Below are 19,989 nucleotides of genomic sequence, written 5' to 3'. Positions count from 1 at the left end.
AGAAGTGCTGGGGTCACCTCACCTGGCCAGAGCCCCTCTTTGTCCCCCAGCAGAGGCTGCAGCAGGGCATTTCCAACTCAGCAGAGAGTCAGTCCAGTTTCTGGACTTGGACCAGCTGCTGTGTCATGACTGTGGTATTTTCATAGGATCACAGAATTCCAGAATGGTTTGGGATGGAAGGGACCTTAAAGATCATCTTGTTCCAACTCCCCTGCCAGGGGCAGGGACACAGACCAGGCTGAGAAAACACATGTCCCAGTTTTCTAATGCCATTTCCTTGATGTTTATGCAGTTGGAAGTGGGTGTGAGTGGGATGAAGGCTGCAAGGAAGGGCTGAACCTTCCCTCCTGAGCTTTCCTCCCTTTGCATATTTCAAATGCTCACCAGACCTGGAGGCAAACAGTACAGAATAAACACAAAGTACTCTCCTCTCCCTCACCACCCTTCTGTAGGGACAAAATAAATACACTTGCTAATCTCTCAAATAGATTACAGAGCTACTGTAAATACAAGTTGCATTTTTTGTGGATGGACAGCTTCTGTTCAAGGACTTATCAGAAAAATGCAGTAGGTTGGTGTTTCTGGAGCTTTTCCTGTAGACTTGTACAGCCACAAGAGTGATTTTTAAATTCCTGGTGAGAATAAAAAGTCCAGTAAGTGCCTATGAAGTGGCAATGCACATTATCTTGTGAAGGGAAGAAAGTCATGCAGGGTTAGATTAGATATTAGGAAAGAATTCTTCCCTGTGAGGGTGATGAAGCACTGGCACAGGTTGCCCAGAGAAGCTGTGGCTGCCCCATCTCTGGAAATGTTCAAGGCCAGGTTGGATGGGGTTTGGAGCAGTCTGGGAGAGTGGAAGGTGTCCTTGCCCATGGCAGGAGGTTGGAACAGGATGATTTTACTGTTCCTTTCAACCCAAAACATTCTATAATTCAATACTTTACTTTCCCCTGTGTTTTTGTGGAGCAGGGCTGGGTTCCCACCACCACAGGATCAAAGTATGGGATGTGCTGCCCCACAAGTTTGATTGAATAGGCTCCCAGAGCCAATTTCCATTGCTGCCCTTGCTGTCACCCATTTCAGATGCTGCAGCTGGATTTCACACACTGCTGTGTTTTCCTCCTCCACTCTGCAGCACGTGGAGCAGCTGGAGGAGCTCAGCCTCGGGGGAGTGAAAGCATTTCCACCACATCCTTCCCTCCTCCCTGGGAGGAGGGGCTGGCAGCAGTTATCCCACGCTGTCCTGCTTGCTTTCTTCAGGAATTCAACATCCCCATGCACCCACATTGCAGGGAAAAGCAGGTGTCATTTGGGTGGTGCAGGGCTCAGATTCCATGTATTTCCAGCCTTGGGAACTCAGCCTGTTTTGAGCCCTGCAGCCTTGCATCAATAGCACATCATTTTTCTTTCATAATATATAATAGAGAGTAAAACTGCCTGAAGTCTTGCTAATTCCTTGTTTATCTTTCTCTGCAATGCTCGTGTAGCAGTAGGAAATTGCTGGAGAAGTGGTAGGAAGGGAACAGCCTGAATAAACTGAGCAGAGATCTCCATTCCTCCTGGGAGCAAACATTTAGCCACCATGCAGTGTAATGATTCAGCTTGGGGTAGATGACCTCTAAAAGGCCCTTCCAACCCAAACTGTTCTATGATTCTATAAATTCAACTGGTTTTGGTCTCTTTCATTGCTCTGCTGGGTTTTATCAACTCGCTGCTGTTGCCTTCTGGGCACAGACACTTCTTCCCTCTCCTGATCCCTCTCTCCTTTCTTCCAGCCCGACCTGCTGAACTTCAAGAAGGGCTGGTTGACAAAGCAGTATGAGGATGGGCAGGTGAGTCAGGAGAAAGCTCTGCCCTTCACATCAGTGTTTGGTGCTGTGGTCAGTCCTGGTTTCTGGCAGCTCATTCTTAACATCCTGTGTTGGCTGCACATGGAGCAGCTCTCGGTGCTGATGGAGCCCCAGTGTCCTGGGTAGATCAGTATTGGACTTCTCTTGGAGTGGGAATTGCTGTTGCTCTGTCCTGGGGAGGTTTCAAAGGTGGATATCATATCGTGGGTTTCTAGGGAGCCAGGGCAGCTTGGATGGCAGCACTGGTTTCATGTTCCTGTTCCCTATTTATTACTCTCGTCTCCCTTGCGACCCAGCGACCTCTTTGGTGTCAGAAATGAGGCTCAGGTAAAGCCTCCTGAGTGCCAGGGGAATGGCAATAAATAAATGAGTAAATGGCTCTGAGGGAAGCAGCTGGTGCCACTTTCCTGCTGCCAATTCCCAAAGGGAATGCAGGATGTTCTGCTCTGTTGGAGCCTTAGGAGTGGGCACTGATGCCGAGGCAGTGTAGATGGCCCTGGCTGTTTGCAGACCACCCCTTCCCTGCATCTCCTTCCCTCCTACTCAGCTGTCAGGGAAAATGAGGGCAATTTGCCTGTGGCTGTGGGTGGCCCAGGCTCTGCTGTGGGTACCCCTGGGTCCAAGGACACATCCATAGACAGCCAAAGGGGAATTGGCACCTGGAGCGAGTGCTTTATTGACTGAAAGCTGCCTTGGGTGAGCCTGTGCTGGAAGCATTCAGGAGGCAGATTTGTGTGGAGCAAGGGCCAGGAATAGACTCCCAACTCAATTTCTAGGTACTGTAGATAAAATATGAATGTCTTATTACTTTTTTTTGTGCTAAAAAGGCTTCAGTCCCTAAAAGCCTCATCTTATAGTGGAGCTAATGGGAAGGCTGCCACTGCCCCATGGCTTTCATGGTGTCACTGTCTCGTGCAGCCTCTGGTACTCTGCAGGGTGGCAGCAAACCATCACTGTCCCTTGCCCTGCTGCCTGTTTGGGTCTCCCCTTTCCCATGGAGTGGCCTTGATGAAGCCATGTGTGGAGGTGGGAGGGACAGGCATCGAGCTGCTTCCTGCAGGGCGGCTCTGATGGTCGACCTGTGACAAGCAGCCACGAATATGGGAAAGGAGCAGGATTGTAACTGCTCCATCCTTGTTGTTTCCTAGTGGAAGAAACACTGGTTTGTACTGACTGACCAGAGCCTGAGATACTACCGAGATTCAGTGGCAGAGGAGGTAAGTGTCTTCTGTCAGTGTTCAGCCCAATAAAGAGCAGCTCCTGGTGCTCCCAGATGGATCCTGGGCAGGTCACTGCCTCCCTCAGTGCACCCATTCCCAGATGCTGAAGTCCTGGAGCCCCTTCAGGGCTTTGTGCTTCTCAGGAGCCTGCTGTGTCTTCCTGCAAGCTCACCATGCTTTGGGGTTGCAAAGCTTCGTTGCTTATTTTACCTTTTCCCTCTGCAGGCAGCTGACCTGGACGGAGAAATCGATTTATCCACGTGCTACGATGTCACTGAGTACCCAGTTCAGCGGAACTACGGCTTCCAGATCCATGTAAGGAAAATGTGGGGAGGAGGAAGAATCCAGCTGCAGGACAGCTGATGGGGATGCTTGTCTGTGACAAGGGGAGCATCTCCCCAAACACCCAAGAGAGGCCACTCAGCTTCCCCCCACAGTGCTCCAGAGAGCTGTGGCCTTGGGTTTGAGTTTTTTTGACTGTCAGAAAAGGAAGGGGAAAGGGAAGGTTTTACCACAGCCTTAGGTTCTCACCTATGGCAGAATCATCCTGATTGCTGGGAAATGCTAATTCCTGCTGGGAATGTTCTGGGGGACAGAGGGGCTGGGTTTGACCTCTGTGGCCAGCAAGCAGTGCCCTAGCACTGGGGGCTTGGGGATGGGTGCAGGGTGGTCTTGGGGAGTTGGGAAGCTGCTGGTGGGTGCAATCCCCTGCTCTGAGCTGTTCTTTCTCTCTCTGTATACAGACAAAGGAAGGGGAGTTCACCCTCTCTGCCATGACGTCGGGCATCCGCCGCAACTGGATCCAGACCATCATGAAACACGTTCGCCCCACCACTGCTCCTGATGTAACAAGGTAAGGGGGGGCTGTAGCAGCCCCTGCAGCTGTGTGGTTTGCTGTGCAGGAGGAACTCATCCCTCATCCCTTTTCTTTCCTCTTTCTGAGCCTGTCTGTTCCTGGAAGCTGCAGCTCTTTCTCACATCTCTCTGAGCTTAATTTGGATACATGTTGTGGGGACGCTGATATGCCGAGTTATTCTTACACGTGCAGATTTCAAAGAGGGTTGAAAATGTGGTTTTAATTTGTGCATAGGAATATGAAACACTGTTCCTATATCAAGGCTCCTCTGGATTCCCACCAGGTATTGTGAAACCACTTGGATTCAGTTGTGCTGGGTTCACCCTTTCCTCTGGCTACTGTTCAGCACGAGCTGCCCAGCCCCTCTATGGGTCACAGCAGCAGGAGCCCAGGGTTCATTTAGAAACTGTTTGGCTCTGATCTATTTTAAACTCCAGCCAGGAAATCATCTTCCCTCCTCTTCTGATCTTCCAGAAAGCTGCTGCAGCTCATCACCCTTAAGCTGTAGTAATGCTGGTGTCTCCTCCTGCATCAGTGCCAGAGGAAGGGGACGTCCTGCGTCACAGAGTACTTTCTGTGGGCGCTTCTGGCTGTGTGTACAGGGTGTTTGGCCTCCTCACAGCTGTCTGTGCTGGCCACACTCATACAGGCCACTTCTTACAGGCTGTGTGGACACAGCTACACCACTAACTCCATCTCCTGTCCTTACTGTAGCTGCAGCCAGCAGGTTTTTGCCAGGTTTGTTCCTGTGTTGATGAAATGGCTCTTCTCACCCAGTGCTGTTGACCTGGAGATGCTCCAGCTTCTCCTTCCCCATCCTGCTTAGCCCTCAGCCATTGTTTTCCCAGCCGTGCCCGAGCTCTGGTGGATTTCACAGGGGTCTCATGAAGCCGCCTCTCTCCTCACTCCTGTGTATGTTTGATTTCCATGCAATCCCAGGAAAAACTTCTCTTTGAAACTATCCGTGCTGAAGCCCAGGTTGGAAAACTGTGTTCTCTCCTGTATTAACGTTCTGTGGTTTGTATATCTCGTGATTCACTGCATGCTCCTCCTTTTCTGCACCTCGGATGGGAAGTCCTGCAGTTTCCATTTATTTTTCTTTCTTTTCTTCCCCCTCTTCCTTTTTTTTTTTTTTCCTTTAAATAAAAACCAGAGAGAAGGGAAGAAGCAACCTGGTCTTGACCCTTGGTTTCCCCACACTGGTATCTTCCGATGTGACTAGATACGAAGATGAAGACCAAGGAAATTTGAGGGGACCTCTCTGCCTTTAAAGAGCCAGATGTGTTAATGGTTGCTCACAGGTTACTGCAGCACGATAGCCCTGTGCTCACTGTCTGCACCTGCTCCAAGCCCACACAGAGTGGTTTCACTTGGCTTTCCCTCTGAGAGGGTCCAGGCGCAGGTCCCGGTTGGGCAGTAACTTGTTACACTGCACAAACAGACTGTGAACCAGTCCTGAGCTGGGAAAAGGGAATGAATGACGTGTGTGTGCTTCTGTGGTTTCCCACCGAGCTGGTGCCGTGGGTTAGTCACATTGCTGGAGTCCTGCTCTGTGTGTGCAGCAGGGCTGTGTTCACTGGTGCCTGCCTGGCAGCCCTTTGCAGCAGGGTGGGGTATCCCAGCCCATCCCACCTGGCTTTGGGGCGCCGTTGCATTCTGCACCAGGGAAGCAGGGACTGAAGAGGGCTGCTGGAAGGACAAACTGCCCAAGGCTCAGCATGGAGGGGTGACAGGCGTTGGCACAGTGCTGGGGTGTTGTGCTCTGTGTGCTGGGAGGGCAGCAGTGCCCACCCACCCCTGAGGATGGTACCACAAACTCCTGCAGCCTTAGCTGGGTCTCATTTCCCTGCTGCCATGGCTCCACCCAGCCAAACACTCCTTGTCTTGGTTTCCTGAGCCCTAATGATGGTTTACATTGCTGCATGTGTCAGCACCCAGCATGGGCAGCAGATGCTGCGCTGCTCCCTGCCCTCAGCAGTGCCCTGCAATCTGCAGAGGCACTAATTACAGTCTGCTAATGATGATGGGGCAAATAGAAAATACCCCCATGAACGAAAGTGGCTGCTTCAGAACTGGATCTGTGTTGAGCTCACAGCCCTTGTGAGGCTGGGTTCCCCAGTGCACCCCAGTTCCCTGCAACCTTTGTGCTCTTCTTGCCACAGCGTGCTCAGCTTTCAGCTTGCACCACTCCCACACCCACCCCTATTAAAAAAAGCCTTTTTATTTTAACATATATAAATACCATTGGGAGGTAAAGATCAGCCCCTTCCTGTGTGATATGAATTAATTTCTCTGTGGTGGAGATGTGAAATGGTTGAACAGAATTAATAGCCGTGGGGCACTTGCAGGAGATGAAATGAGAAACTTTGGGTCAACCTTTTGAGTGTCTTCACTTTGTTCCCAGCGGCCATGCCTCTACTCCCTGACCCACATCCCATGCCCTTTGGAAAGCAGCAGAGGAGAAATGAGCTCGTGAGAGATGTCACCTCTAGAAATGCCAAGGTTCTTCCACAGGGGATTTAGAGCAGCAAAATATCTGTGTCCCAACACCACATGGCGGGCCCCAGGACCCCCATTTCTTTCCTAACACTCTTCTCCATTTTAAGACTCAGTCTTATCCCTGCTTTACTTTAAAATGCAGCTGTAATCACTAACTGACTCCAGATTGAGAGCCTGGCTTTGGAGTCGTGCAGTATCATGGGTGAGGAGCAGTGACATTTCATTGTTGTGCCTTTTGGGTTTATTTTATTAGCTGCAAGTGACAGCACTGAAGGAGGAATTATCTCTGAGCTGGTTTCAGCCTGTAACTGCCAGAGTCTCTCAAAACCCAGCTCTGCTGAGCCTGTGGTTTGCTGCTGGATGACGGTGCATCGGAAGATACTAGCCCACACAGAGCCATGTCTTCTGCTCCATCCTTTGTTTTGGGCATATGCACATCCATGAGGTTCTTGGCTGGGGGCTGGGCTGTGTTTCTGAGGTGGGAGAAGCTGTGATGCTGCTGCTGCTGCTGCTGCTGTTGCTGCTCTTCCTGATCACGGCAGTCCCCATGCATGGGGTCCCATGGGTCAGAGCCTGTAGTGAAGGGCCCAGTGAGCTGCTTTCCAGCTCTTGCACAAAGCTTGAGTCCCTGCTGGAGGCTGGGGATGCTGTGGTTGTATTGGAAGCAGGGAGAGCCAGGAGTCAGCCTGAGCAGTAGGACTGTGCCTTGGGAGGCAGCTTTTGGAGCTTTGGGTAGCAAAGAGAGTTCAGCAAGTGCCCACTACTCCCTTGGGGCAGTTTTCCTCCACAGACTTAGCATAATGCTGTTTTCTGTTTTAATTTTGATCTGCATGTTACAGGGCTGGCATGTCCCTATTTAATAAGCTAATACTGCATTATGGATTATCTGTAGGTTAGAAATGGTATTGCCTTCCCCTGTTAACTTTCCCTGCTTGATGAGTATGTCTCCCTCCTCAACCCATCACCCTCTAACTTGGCACTAAAAATCATTCTTTGCTTGAGAAATTGGCATTTCAGTGATTTCTGTGATGTGTTGAGTAACGTGCTCTCCTTGCTGCACTCACCCCTGCCCATGCCAGGGGGCTGCCCATGCTGCCTGTGGGGCTGGGTGCCCTAAGGAGGTCTGTGCCTTCAGTGCAGGTAGTGGCACGGAGAAGTTATGGACCCATTAATACTTTTCCAAGCTGTAGGGGAACCTTAGCCTTGTTTCCCAAGACTCTCAGAGCTGCTCTGTGCTTGTCCACCCCACAGCTCCGAAGCCAGCGTGGCTTTGGTGGGATTGGTGGCATCTTTCCCACAAACACGTGACTATGGCCATGCCAGCCGGGGTGTGCATGGAGCCCCCACAGCCTGGGGGCTGGAGGGGCTGTTGGGGAACCTCTGGCAGAACGGTTTGGGGTCGCTGCCTCAGCCATGGGTTGCCGCTTGCTCATGGTCACTGGTCCCAGTGTGGCTGCCGAGGAGGAACAAGGTTGGGATCAGCCACTCTCGGGTGCCAGGGTGTCCCAGGAGCAGCTGGGGCTGCTTGCACCAAGGCTTTGCACACCAGCACATCCTGGGGAAGGGCAGCAACGGCTCCTGCGCCCGAGGGGCGAGGGGAGATGGAGGGGCAGGGGGCACCCACATGGCATTGGCTTGGGCTTCCAGCAGCCCTTTTCCACCCGGCTCTTGGAGGCATGCATGGGAGCGCCTGGCTGTCTCCAGCACCCACTGACGCTTTCCCTCACCCTCTCTCTGTCCTCGCAGCTCACTGCCGGAAGAGAAAAGCAAAACAGGCTCTTCCTTCGAGACCGGTCCCAAGCCGAGCGAGAAGCCGGATGCGGAACAAGCCGAGCTGGACACGGAGCAGAAGCGGAGCCGTGCCCGGGAACGCCGACGAGAAGGACGGTCCAAGACCTTTGACTGGGCTGAATTTCGCCCCATCCAGCAGGCCCTGGTGCAGGAGCGTGCGAACGCCGCAGACTCCCCCGGCGGCGGCTCGGCCGCCTTCCCCAGGGACGCCGGAGCTGCCGACGCCGACCCCGGAGAGCTGGAGCGGGAGCGGGCCCGGCGGCGGGAGGAGCGGCGCAAGCGCTTCGAGATGATCGACGCCGTGGACGGGGCAGGGTCAGAAGAGGCGCTGAGGATGGAGGTGGACAGGATCCTGCCTGTCCCTGCAGACATCAAACCACAGAACGTCCACGTGGAGATCGAGCAGCGCTGGCACCAGGTGGAGACCACCCCGCTGCGGGAGGAGAAGCAGATCCCCATCACGCCCCTGCACCTCGCCCACGCCGAGGACCGGGAGGAGGGGCTGACGAAGCAGCACCTGACCACGCTGCTGGAGAAGGAGGTAAAGGGGTGTGCAGGGTGCAGGCTGCCTGCCAGAATGGCCTTCGGGCCACTGGGGTGACTGTAGGGAGCGTGATGTAGGGTTAAAAATACCTGTAAATATTCTTCCTTCATAATAGCAACTAGAAGGGATGCTGTAGGTTCCTTGGGGAGCTGGCTGGGCACAGATATGCATCCATTCCTGCTCAGCCTTGCCAGCAGCTTTCAAGTTTCCCACAGTTGCAGAAAGGGCTGTTCTTATGGCCTGGTACTTCCTTACCCCTCCCAGCCAACACAGCCTGATTTGTGTTGGTTGTAGCCAGCCTGTCTCTGACAAAATGGGTACAATCAAAGTGTATAAGCCAGACTGCAAATTCCAGCTCCTAATCCTCTGCGCCTCTGCAGCTATAGAGACTTGTATCTGCATTTATGAACTGCCATGAGCTGAGCACACAACACAAAAGTTCCCTTTTTTATGGAGCCTACATCAAATAGTCTTAAGATTTTTGGAAAAGAATGGAGAAGACTCAGCTCACTTGGAAGAGTTCCGTGCCTGGGATAACAAAGGTTGTTTTTAGTTGGGATTAAGGTGTATTAGTGGGAATGAAAGGGGTAACCTTTTCTTACAGGAAGTAACCAGGAATATCACCGAGCTGAACTGGGCTGGGATTTGCCAGGGTTGTGCCTGGCACAAGCTGGTGCCGTTCATCCTTTGCTGCAGTGAGCTTTACGAATTACACTATTGCATAAATAAGTTCTTTCAGAGGGGAGGGATTTTCCTGGCAAAATGAAATCCAGGTCCCAGAGTAGAGCAGAGCAGCGGTGCCATCAAAAGCTCCGTTAATTCTGCTCTGTGTCCCCTCCGAGCCGCTCGTTCCCTATGGCTGATCCCCTGCCCACTCCCTGGACGCTGTCTCTGTTCATGTCCCTCCAGCTGGAGCAGAAGCAGAAGGAGGCCCTGGAGCTCCTGGAGCAGAACCGGCACCTGCAGGATCAGCTGAAAGTGGCTCTGGGCCGGGAGCAGAGCGCCCGGGAGGGCTACGTGTTGCAGGTAGGAGAGCAGGGAGCAGATGGAGATCCATCTTCCCTGTGCCTGCGGGATCCCTGGCGGGCTTCCACCTGCGGTGTTCATGGGGACGTCCTGGGTGACCACCACTGAGCTCCCAGAGATTTGACCTTCTTGCAAACATGGCTAATTCTGTAGTTTTACCAGAGTCATCTGCGTATGGAAACCTCTGATCTGGGATGGAGTAGAAGGTAGCATTACCTGTTAGCATTCCCAAGGGAAAACAGAGCCAGACAGATGGGACTTCAGCAGAGTTCACCTCTGATCCACTGTGTTTGCCGTTGAAACAGCTGTTTCCCTCTTTCTCTGCCCCAGATTCTCCCCTCAGGGCAGCAGGGTACCCACAAGGCTTTCCAAGCATCCTGTAGCCCACCAGTTGTTCCTGGCTGGGGATTTTGTCTGCCCATTGCACGGGCAAACACAGGACACTCAGATGTATCTCCCGGTCACATTCCCTCCAGCCAGAGTGGGATTTGCACTGGGATTACCTGTTATCTTGGATCACTTTGGTGGTTCTGCTGTCACAAGATTCCTCAGCAAAGGCTTGAAATGAGTTTTGGAGGATCTGACAAAAGAAACAGGATGGACTTTGGGAAAACCTTTCCTCCCCTCGTCCAAACAAAGCAGGTTTTTTCCAGCCCTTCCTCTGGGAACATCCATGTGCGGGGGAAGCTGTGGCACCTGCAGGGCAGCTTCTGGCTGCTCTCAGGGGTCCATAGTCTTGTTCTGTGCAGGGGCAGCATTTTGACCTGCTCAAATCTACTTGACCAACCTGGCTGTGGATCAAAGGGGCCACGCGTTGCTGCACGCTGCGCTCCCGTGGCAGCAAAACCCAGTGTCAATGCCAAACCTTGCATCCTTATTTCTCACAGGAAAATTTTCCCTGAAGAAGTTGCACAGGCAGTGGAGCCAGCCCAGGGAGGGGGACATCTTGCCTTCCTTGCCCATGATCTCCCAGGAGGAGTAATTAATTCATTTCTGGAGTCTCCGAGCTGACAGTGCCTGCTTGGAGGAGTTCCATTTTCACTTGGCAGAGCTGGAAGAGTAACTAAGTCCCACTTCCCTGGGGCAGAGGCATCTGACCTCCCTTTGCCCGGAGCTTGGAAAAATCAGGGGCTGGGGATAAGAGCTGGATGCTGAATCCACCATCAGATTGAAGTTGGCCACAGTGCCTCAATACAAGGAGGGGTGGTGAGAGGGGAAGCCTGCAGAGAGGTTGAGCCGCAGAGAGAAGTGACCCAAACTTGGACCTGGAAGTTGGAGAGGGTTTTTGGAAAGGTTGGAGGTTTTTGCCTGCTCCAATCTAATTGTTCTGGGGATTTCCCTTGTGTTTCTTGGGAACCAGAGGGATTAAAGTCCTATTGTAGAAGGGAGTAACCCCACCAAACCCTGCTGGGGTGGAGAGAGTGGAGCCACTGGGGGAATTCTGCAACCAAACATCACAGCATTTTTTTTGGACAACCCCTCTGAATTTCCCCTCTGAATGCTGCCCCCCCCCCTCGTGATTTTGGGGAGGTTCCTGCATTGTCTATTAGGAGGGCTGATAGAGAAGCCTGACTGCTGCCAAGCCCATCCCTCCTGAGCTGCCTGGGAGGCACCAACCCCTCCTTGGCAGCCTGACCAGCCCCACAGGGACCCCCAGGCACTGCCTGTTCCGTGAGGCAGTGCTGAGCCACCTCTCCAATGCATGTGCCCTACACCAAAGCCTCTCTGGCCTCGTGTAACCCCTCTCTTGCTCTGAGCTTCCTCGGGATGGGGCACCCTAACCTTGATCCCTACTGGGAGAAATACCAGGAACTCCTGCTCCTGGCAAATGGGCTGGAGACATCCCCTGCTCCGGCCCCTGTGGGTGGGAGGGAGCACGTACTAACCTGTCCCAGACGGATATTCTTGCATGTTTTTGGTGTAAAGCATGAAATTTAACTTAACGTAACTGAGTGTCACATCTGTGGGCTTTCCTTAATCAGCAACCAGAGTACAGCAAGGCAGGCCAAATTCCTAAGCTTAACGCTGTGCTTCTCTCACCTCTTCCTGTCTGTGTATTTTCTTTTTTAAGATACATAATTTCTGTCGCCTTTTGCATGACGCTTTCTGTGAGTTTTCTCTTTGCATGCTCCATTGCTTTGGTTTGAATCTCACAAAGGTTGGTTTCTTTCATTTTTACATTCTCATCGCACCTTTTCCTTCCCTCCATTTGTCGGGCTTTTTATTTTGTCCTTCGTTGGTTTATTTTATTTTGCAGGTAGAGAAATTAGATCCTCCCTAGCCCTAAGCTTTAGCATAACAGCATCTCTCTAAAACCATGAGCAGCCACTCAGTCCTGTTTGGCAGGCACAGAAATGACATCGCCACCACGATGGCTGGCCCGTCGCCCCGTGTATGGGTGGGATGTGATGTCATTTGCTGTCACCTCACTTTCTGTTGTTGCTTTTGGTCGATGGACTGTATTACCTGAACTGTGCACTTTTTGTTTCACAAACAAACAAACAAACTTGCTAAAAAAAAGCAGTTCCTTTCTTCTCCACCTTGTTTCATCTCCTCCTCCTCATCATCCTTGGCATTTTTCTTTTGTCTGTCTGTCTCTGTTTTGCTGCTGGTGTTTCTTTTTCATTGTTTTTTTTGATTCTGTTTGAGTTTGGGTTTATTTTTTTTTTCCATTTAGCCTGTTACTGTACAGCTGTTTTGATGTTGTGGTCAGTGTTTTCTGTTACTGGAAAGCAGTTGTCGCTCATTAAAAAAAAAAAAAAAAAGTTGGTTAAACAAACCAAATTGTGCCAAGAACAAATCATCCCAATTGGAGCAATGGGTAGCAGCCAAGTCGCTGTGAGGAGCTTTTCCATGGCCTGCCTGGCCAGAGGTGTGACACTCAGAAGGGAGAGCCAAGAGTGTTACTAATCTAGTATTTAATCAATTTTTTTAAGACCGAGGTGGCCGCCTCGCCATCAGGTGCCTGGCAGAGGCTCCATAAAGTCAACCAGGACCTCCAAAGCGAGCTGGAAGCCCAATGCCAGCGTCAAGAGGTGATCAATCAGCAGATTCAGTCGCTGAAGCGCAGCTACGCTGAGGCCAAGGACGTGATCCGGCACCACGAGGCCGAGATTCAGAGCCTGCAGGCGAGGCTCAGTAACGCGGCGGCCGAGCTCGCCATCAAGGAGCAGACCCTGGCCAAGCTCAAGAGCGACCTGAGGAGCGAGAAGGAGAAAGCCAAAGAGCAGCTGGAGGAGTGGCAGCACGGCGAGGCCGCGCTCAGCTCCCAGCTGAAGGCCAGCGAGCAGAAGCTGAAGAGCGCGGAGGCTCTGCTGCTGGAGAAGACGCAGGAGCTGCGGGACCTGGAGATGCAGCAGGCTCTGCAGAGGGACCACCAGAAGGAAGTGCAGCGGCTCCAGGACAGGATCGCAGACCTCAGCGGGCAGCTGAACGCCAGCGAGCAGGCACGGGTCCTCATGGAGGAGAAGCTGCAGAAGAACTATGAGGCTTTGCTGGAGAGCTGCGAGAGGGAGAAGCAGGTTTTGATACGGAGCCTGAAGGAGGTGGAGGACAAGGCCAACGAGTACGAGAATCAGCTGCAGAACAGCGAGCAGCAAATGGAGATTCTGCAGAAGGAGAAGCTGAGCGCCAAGTTCGAAGGCAGCGAGCTCGTCCACCAGCTGGAGGAGCAGCTGGCCATGAAGGAGGCCAGCATCCAAAAACTTGCTGAGCACATCAAGGAGCTCGAAAGGGAGAGAGATCAGATCAAGTGCCGGTTCCACGAGCTCATGAATCAGGTGGCCGAGTCGGATAACGAAGTTGCAAAGCTACAAGCAAAGTTGAAAATGGAAGAGACCAACTACCACAATCTGGAGCAGTCGTTCGAGGAGGTGTCGGACCAGTTCCGGGGGGTGCAGGAGGTGCTGAAAGAGAAAGAAGAAGAGCTGAGACACGTTAAGGAAATGCACTTGAGAATTGTGGAGAAGAAAGATCAAGATCTCAGTGAGGCTTTGGTTAAAGTGGTTGCTTTAGATAGCAGTTTAGAGGAGACTAAAGTAAAGCTAAAGGCCAAGGAGGAGGCTTTAAAGAAATTAGCTAGTGTGGGCACAGGTCCGTGTGCTGAGGAGGCGGAAGACCTTGGCCCCAGTCTTGAGGCGGACGAAAGTCATCCATCCCAATTGGGGCAGGCTCTGCAAACTCAGGATGTCCTCCCAGCTCTGACTTACGCACTGAAGGAGGAAGAGGATGAGGTTCTTGAGACCAGTCAGAGGCAAGTGGAGGAATTTGGCTCCCCATCTAAAGTTGTAGAGCTCCAGGACCAAGAGTTGGTTCAGAAAGCTTTAGCAAAGCCTGATGTAGGAATCATGGGGGCCAAGAGGCAAAGGATCCGTTTTTCAAGCATCCAGTGTCAAAAATACATCCATCCAGATGGATCAGAGAAAAACTGGACAAGCAGTACCTCTTCAGATACAAGCCAGGATAGATCTCTGTCTGAAGAAAGCATGTCCTCAGAGCCAGCTCTGGGTTACCCCTCATCAGGGACCAGTGATTCTGAGACTTATCTCTCCATCATCCATTCCCTGGAAACCAAACTGTATATTACAGAGGAGAAGCTCAAAGATGTGACGATGAAGCTCGAAAGCCAGCACGGCCACAACCAGGAGACGCTCATCGCCCTCCACCATCAGTGGGCCAGCACGGAGTCCCAGCTGCGGGAACAGCTTCAGACCAGCTTGTCCCAAGTCAATGCTTTGATCTCACAGCTGGAGAGCGAGAGGCAGGAAAAGTTCAAGCTCATAGAAAGTCACGTCAGCGAGCTGGGAGGTTTCCAGATGAAAAACAATCAAGCGCTGACTTGCTTAGAGAAGTGCAGGGAGCAGCTAAGATCCTTGCCCAAATCTGAGAAGGATAAAGAGGGTGATTTGTTCCTTGTTACTCTGTCTAGCATGGAAACAACTTTATCAAATGCAGTCCAAGCCTTGAGTGGAGCGCCAGTCCCATCAGAGTATCGGCAGAGTGAAAGCCTCACCACGGAGAGCCCCGCTCCAGAAGGAGGGGATCTGGGAGAAGAGGGGCACATCGCCAAGGAGCAGCAAGCTGATGTGTTTGACACCGGCCAGCTGAGGTGGCTTTCTGAGAGGGTGGCATTTGAGGCCTCTCTCATCAACCAAATAGCAGAGTCTTTGAAAAATGCGAGCTCTGAGATAGCCCAGCTTCTGAGAGAGATCCAGGGAACGGCCGAGGTGGCTCTGTTGGAGCCAGCAAGTGTTTCTCATACAGCCAATGATTTGGCCAGTGTCCTGTCTAAAAAGCTGCTGCTGGAAGGGGAGTTTTGGAGCCAGGTGGAGGAGCTGAGAGCACACTTGAGCACTAGAGAAGGAGAAGCTGAGGGTAAACCAGAAACAAGTTTGGGCATTTCCCCATGTTTTCTCAGTACTGTGGCAGATGCTACATTGATCAAGGCAGAACTTGGGTTTGTTGCAGAGAAAATGAGAGAATCTTTTCATCAGAGGTTAAAAGCAATTGAAGAAGAGCTCCATAATACCAAAACAGCTCTCCAGCAGCACAAATGCATGTTGGAAGAGATCATCAAAGCATACAGGACTCCTGAGTTTGACACAGTTATGCACCAGATTTCTGAAGCACTTGAAATACAAAAAGATGCTTCTGAAAGAACCCAGATCTCTTGGGATGGGAGTCATGTCCAAATGGTGCCGTGCCAGGAATTAGCCAAGGTGGAGGAGACTGGCAGTGCCCCAGACTGTAGTAGTGAAGCTCTTGTTTCCATTCAGGAAGATCTTGCCCAGCAGCTAAAGGACAAATCCAGTGTTCTGAAGGAGATATCTGTTGCCTTACTCTCTCTGCCTCCCGAGGAGGCCATGAGAGACTGTCAGAAGCTCCTGAAGATGTCCCAGAGTCTTTCCTACCACTCGTGCATGGGAGACCTGGAGCGGTATTCGTCGCTGTTGGTCCACGATGCCATTGTTCAGGCTCAGGTTTGTTACGCCGCTTGCAAAGTCCGGCTGGAGCACGAGAGGGAGGTGAAGTCCTACAAGGAGTCCCTGCAGAGCATGGATTCCCTGTGGCAGGAGCGCGTGAAGACAGTGTCCCTGCTGCGGGACGAGTACGAGGAGCTGCTCAGGAAGCAGCAGGGCGAGTACAGCGAGGTGATCGCCGTGCTGGAGAGGGAGAACGCTGACCTCAAGGCAAAGGTGTCCCAGCTGGACAGCCAGCGGAGGCTCCTGGAGGAGGAAGGGCACGAGCACAGCAAGAGCCTGAGCGAGCTGCAGGGGCGGTACGAGGAGGAGATCCGAAACGTGATCGAGCAGCTCAACAGGACAGAGGATGCCCTGAAGGCCGAGAGGGTGGAGGGGCTCAGCCAGCTGGACGCCGTCGTCCGCGACAAGCAGAACATGGAGCAGTATCACCTGGAGCAGATGCAAACGCTGGAGGAGAAGTTCCAGGCCAAGATCAAGGAGCTGCAGGTCATCCACGGCGAGGAGCTGCAGGCGCTGCAGGAGCACTACAGCCAGAACCTGCAGCGCCTGCAAGAGAGCCTCGATGAGTACCAGAGGCAGCACCCCGAGGCGTCCCCCGCGCTGGCCCCGGGCTCTGGGGACACCTGGGTGGCCGGCGAGGCGGGTGGCACCGGGCGGGACCCCGGCAGCGACCCGGACTCCATGCACGGCCTGAGGGAACGCATCCAGGAGCTGGAGGCCCAGATGAACGTCATGAGGGATGAGCTGGAGAACAAACATCTGGAGGGAAACGCTTCCACTTTGAGGGAAAAATACCAGAAAGACTTTGAAAACCTAAAGGTCTTGATATGTTTAACACTTTTCTGCTTTCTGCTGCTGAGTGTGTGGGAGGGCACGTGCAGTCCCGGGGTTTGCTTGCCGATCCAAGGGACATCCACTGAACAAGCCAGTGTGCTGAAACAAGCCCCAGAGTATTAGCCAGGCCTCTGTAAAGCATGGTGTTTTCTTTTTCTCCATGCTGGGGTATTCTAAATGCATTGCTGAGGTCTTGGGAAGGTGGATTTCTGGAGGTGGTCTTTGTGTGGAGAGGGAGAGAGAGAGTTTCAAAGTAGCTCGATAACATCACACTCTCCTTGGACACGAAGACCTCAGTGTTTCTCCTTGTACCAAAACATACACTTTGTTTGTGACTTCCCTTTAAAAGAATTTCTCAGCTCTGTCTTTCCCAGTCTGATCAAATCTCCAGTCTGTCTCTGCTGCCTTCAGAAATGCAGAATGAAATGGAAATTTGATGCTCTCAAAATGTATGTTCCTAGGGAAAGTAGCTGCAAACAGATGCCAAATTATGTAGCAAAGCAGAGCTCCTCTGCAGGAGGCTGTGAGGACCATGCTGGTGTTGGACACAGTAATTCTGTACACAACAAAGAGTGCACAGTTACAGAACACCCAGGTGAGGTGCAGAGAAACCCACTGGCAATGAAATGCCACTGTTCAAATTGCCCCACCAGCCAGACTGGCTGTAAAACTGGTTTGAGATTGTCCAGCATCTAAAAAAAATGGTGTTTGGTGGTTTGCTTTTCCTAGGAGAGGATTCCCAGTTTGGAAGTGAGTTTAGGGCTGTAGAGGACTCTGGCAGCACCAGGGGAGGCTGCCAGGTTGAACAAGAAGCCAGAAGGGCAGCGATGCAGAGGCTGTGCCAGTGAGGCTCTCACAAACCAGTTGCTCTTAAGGATCAGCAAAAATGTGGGAGAGCTTGCTTCCAGCCACAAGATCCAGCACACATTTGAGCTGGGGGTGAGGTGTGGCTCAACTCCAGCCAAAAGCTGGTTTTAGCCTGGGGAGAGCAGTAGTTTTGCTGAATCCCATTGTAATTAAGCAGTGGTGGTCAGAAAGCCAACCAAGCAATTGGAAACCTGCCCAAACTGGAGGCTTGAATGTGCTTCATTCTTCTCTTGAGAACCTGATGGAGAATGTAACATCAGCAGCACCAGTAACATCAGTAAGACAAGCATAACTCTTCAACTGGGAGAAGAGAAGGCTCCAGGAAGACTTTGCAGCCCTTTCCAGTGCTTAGAGGGGCTCCAAGAGAGCTGGAAGGGACTTCTGACAAAGGCATGAAGGGGCAAGACAAGGGGGAATGGCCTTTAGATGAAGGAAAAGTAGATTTAGATTTAATATTGGGAAGAAATCATTCCCTGTGAGGGTGGTGAGGTCCTGGCATAGGTGGTCCCAAGAAGCTGTGGCTGCTCCATCCCTGGAAGTGTCCAAGGCCAGGTTCAAGGCTTGGAGCAACCTGGGATAGTGGAAGGTGTCCCTGCCTGTGGCAGGGGGTGGAACAGGATGGACTTTAAGGTCCCTTCCAACCCAAACCATTCAGTGATTCTATGAAATGCTGATTTGTGCCTGTGGATTTATGGCAGTGCATTTACAATACATTAAATAGTGAATCTACAGCTAGACCTATGGCAGAGTATGCACCTTTTTCTTCCAAAATTACTGGTGTTTCAGGAGTTGGACTTGATGATCCTTGTGGATCCCTTCCAATTTAGCATATTCTATGATTCTGGGTGTAATGAAGAATCCTGCAGGGCTGCTCTGTGCCACAGCCAAGTCCAGGCAGGTTCTGGCACTGAGTTAGGAGTCTAAAATAATAAACAAACAAAGCTAGGAAAGAGAAGGATGCCTAAGGATTAAAAATTAAATGGGAGGGAAAAACCCACCAAAGTTAAAAATTGGGAATGAGGATGAGGTGTGGGTAACAGAGCATTAGCCAAGAAGGTGATGCTGAGGGGTGTGTTAGTGAGAGTCAATGGTGTTGGACTGTCATGAGCACTTCTGCCACTGGGTGAGTGAATTGTCCCCCTAAAATTTCCCATGGGTTCCCAGAGGTGGTGACAGTTCCCACTTTCCACAGAAAACACTGGTGTGAATCTAGGGGAGCTTAGTTGAAATCAGGAATAAAGCCAGGCTGTGTCATTAAGGGGAAAAACCCTTTATAGTGCTTGGCATCAGGTTTGTCCCAAGCTGCCTGCTGGGGCTCAGCACCTTGTCCCCAGTGTGTGCCCCTTCTTCCCTCGTGGCTTGGGCCTGCCTGTGGCTTTGCTGGTCCTGTCTGTGTCCTGCAGCCTTGTGTTCGTCCAGGATCCTGATATGCTTAGGCTGGCAGCTGAGCTGGGAACAGAAGGACCAGGCAGGAATTCAGGACCTCACCCCTGGTGAATCCCAACTCCCCAAACTGCTCCTCCTGTGTCCTGGCCCGAGTTCTTTCCTAGTAATTCAATTAGCAAGTAATTTTCCCTGAAGCAATTATAGCAATACTTGGTTGGGAATTAAGATCCTGTTGCTGTCACGTCATCTTCCTTACACGCAGAGACTGAAAAAAACAGGCACTGAAAAGAGCAGAAGGGGCACAGAAGGGATTTTTTTATTGTTTTTTTGACATATATTTGCATTCCCCAACTGGGTCTGCCCCTGTGCATCCTTTTTCCTGGAGCTGTCAGGGATCAAGCGACTGCAGGACAAGCCCTGACCTTGGCGAGGTCCATCGTGCTCCTTGGCTGGGGGAGCAGAAGAAGATCCCTGCTGGACCTGGGCAGCTGAGCTGTGGCTCCTGCTGGGCTCCCCACCACACTGGCACCGACCCTGTGCTCCTGGCCAACCCTTTCCCGTCCTCCCTTTGCAGGCAACATGTGAGAGGGGCTTTGCAGCCATGGAGGAGACGCACCAGAAGAAGATCGAGGACCTGCAGCGGCAGCACCAGCGGGAGCTGGAGAAGCTGCGGGAGGAGAAGGATCGCCTGCTGGCAGAGGAAACAGCTGCCACCATCTCAGGTACCAGGGGCACTCCATGGTGGGGCAGCTCTGGGGTGATGTGGACACAAGGGTGGTGGTGGCTGTGTTGAGGAGCAGAGCAGGGATGGGATGAGGGCTGGGTGGGCTGCACAGAGAGATGGCAATGGGCTTGTGGGAAAGATGTTTTTGATGAAGGTGCATCTCCTGGTCATCCAGGTTTGGTGCTCATCTCCTGATCTTTCTCCAGGCTTGGTACCCCTGTCTTTGGCTGTTACACAGTCTGATCTGTTTTGCATTCCAACTCCAAAAGGCATTAGTCATTCCTGTGGTTAAATTATTACCAATTCCACACTGAATTAATTCTTCAGTGCCTCAGGGAATGTTGAAACACTGGAGTTCAGGGGCTCTGCATTAGGAGTCCCACAGTCCAGGAAACAATGTGTAAAGGGGAC

At 52.0% G+C, this 19,989-nt stretch overlaps 1 protein-coding gene across 2 annotated transcripts in view; it reads left to right on the top strand.

Moving 5' to 3' along the window:
• The window catches only part of MPRIP (myosin phosphatase Rho interacting protein), a 72,830-nt gene that overhangs the window by 44,083 nt on the left and 8,758 nt on the right, over positions 1 to 19,989 (top strand). Inside the window, exons 10-17 of one of the 2 annotated variants that reach the window (XM_084216789.1) lie at positions 1,776 to 1,832; positions 2,999 to 3,067; positions 3,296 to 3,385; positions 3,814 to 3,923; positions 8,172 to 8,757; positions 9,670 to 9,786; positions 12,723 to 16,586; positions 19,429 to 19,576. In XM_084216789.1, the coding sequence (XP_084072915.1) occupies positions 1,776 to 1,832; positions 2,999 to 3,067; positions 3,296 to 3,385; positions 3,814 to 3,923; positions 8,172 to 8,757; positions 9,670 to 9,786; positions 12,723 to 16,586; positions 19,429 to 19,576 (5,041 nt within the window). The remainder of the gene's footprint in view (positions 1 to 1,775; positions 1,833 to 2,998; positions 3,068 to 3,295; positions 3,386 to 3,813; positions 3,924 to 8,171; positions 8,758 to 9,669; positions 9,787 to 12,722; positions 16,587 to 19,428; positions 19,577 to 19,989) is intronic. The other variant, XM_084216790.1, reaches the window with a different exon arrangement.

This window comes from Fringilla coelebs (assembly GCF_963513975.1).
Source record: "Fringilla coelebs genome assembly, chromosome: 16".
NCBI classification, from domain to species: domain Eukaryota; kingdom Metazoa; phylum Chordata; class Aves; order Passeriformes; family Fringillidae; genus Fringilla; species Fringilla coelebs.
This window is presented reverse-complemented; position numbering and strand designations above follow the sequence as displayed.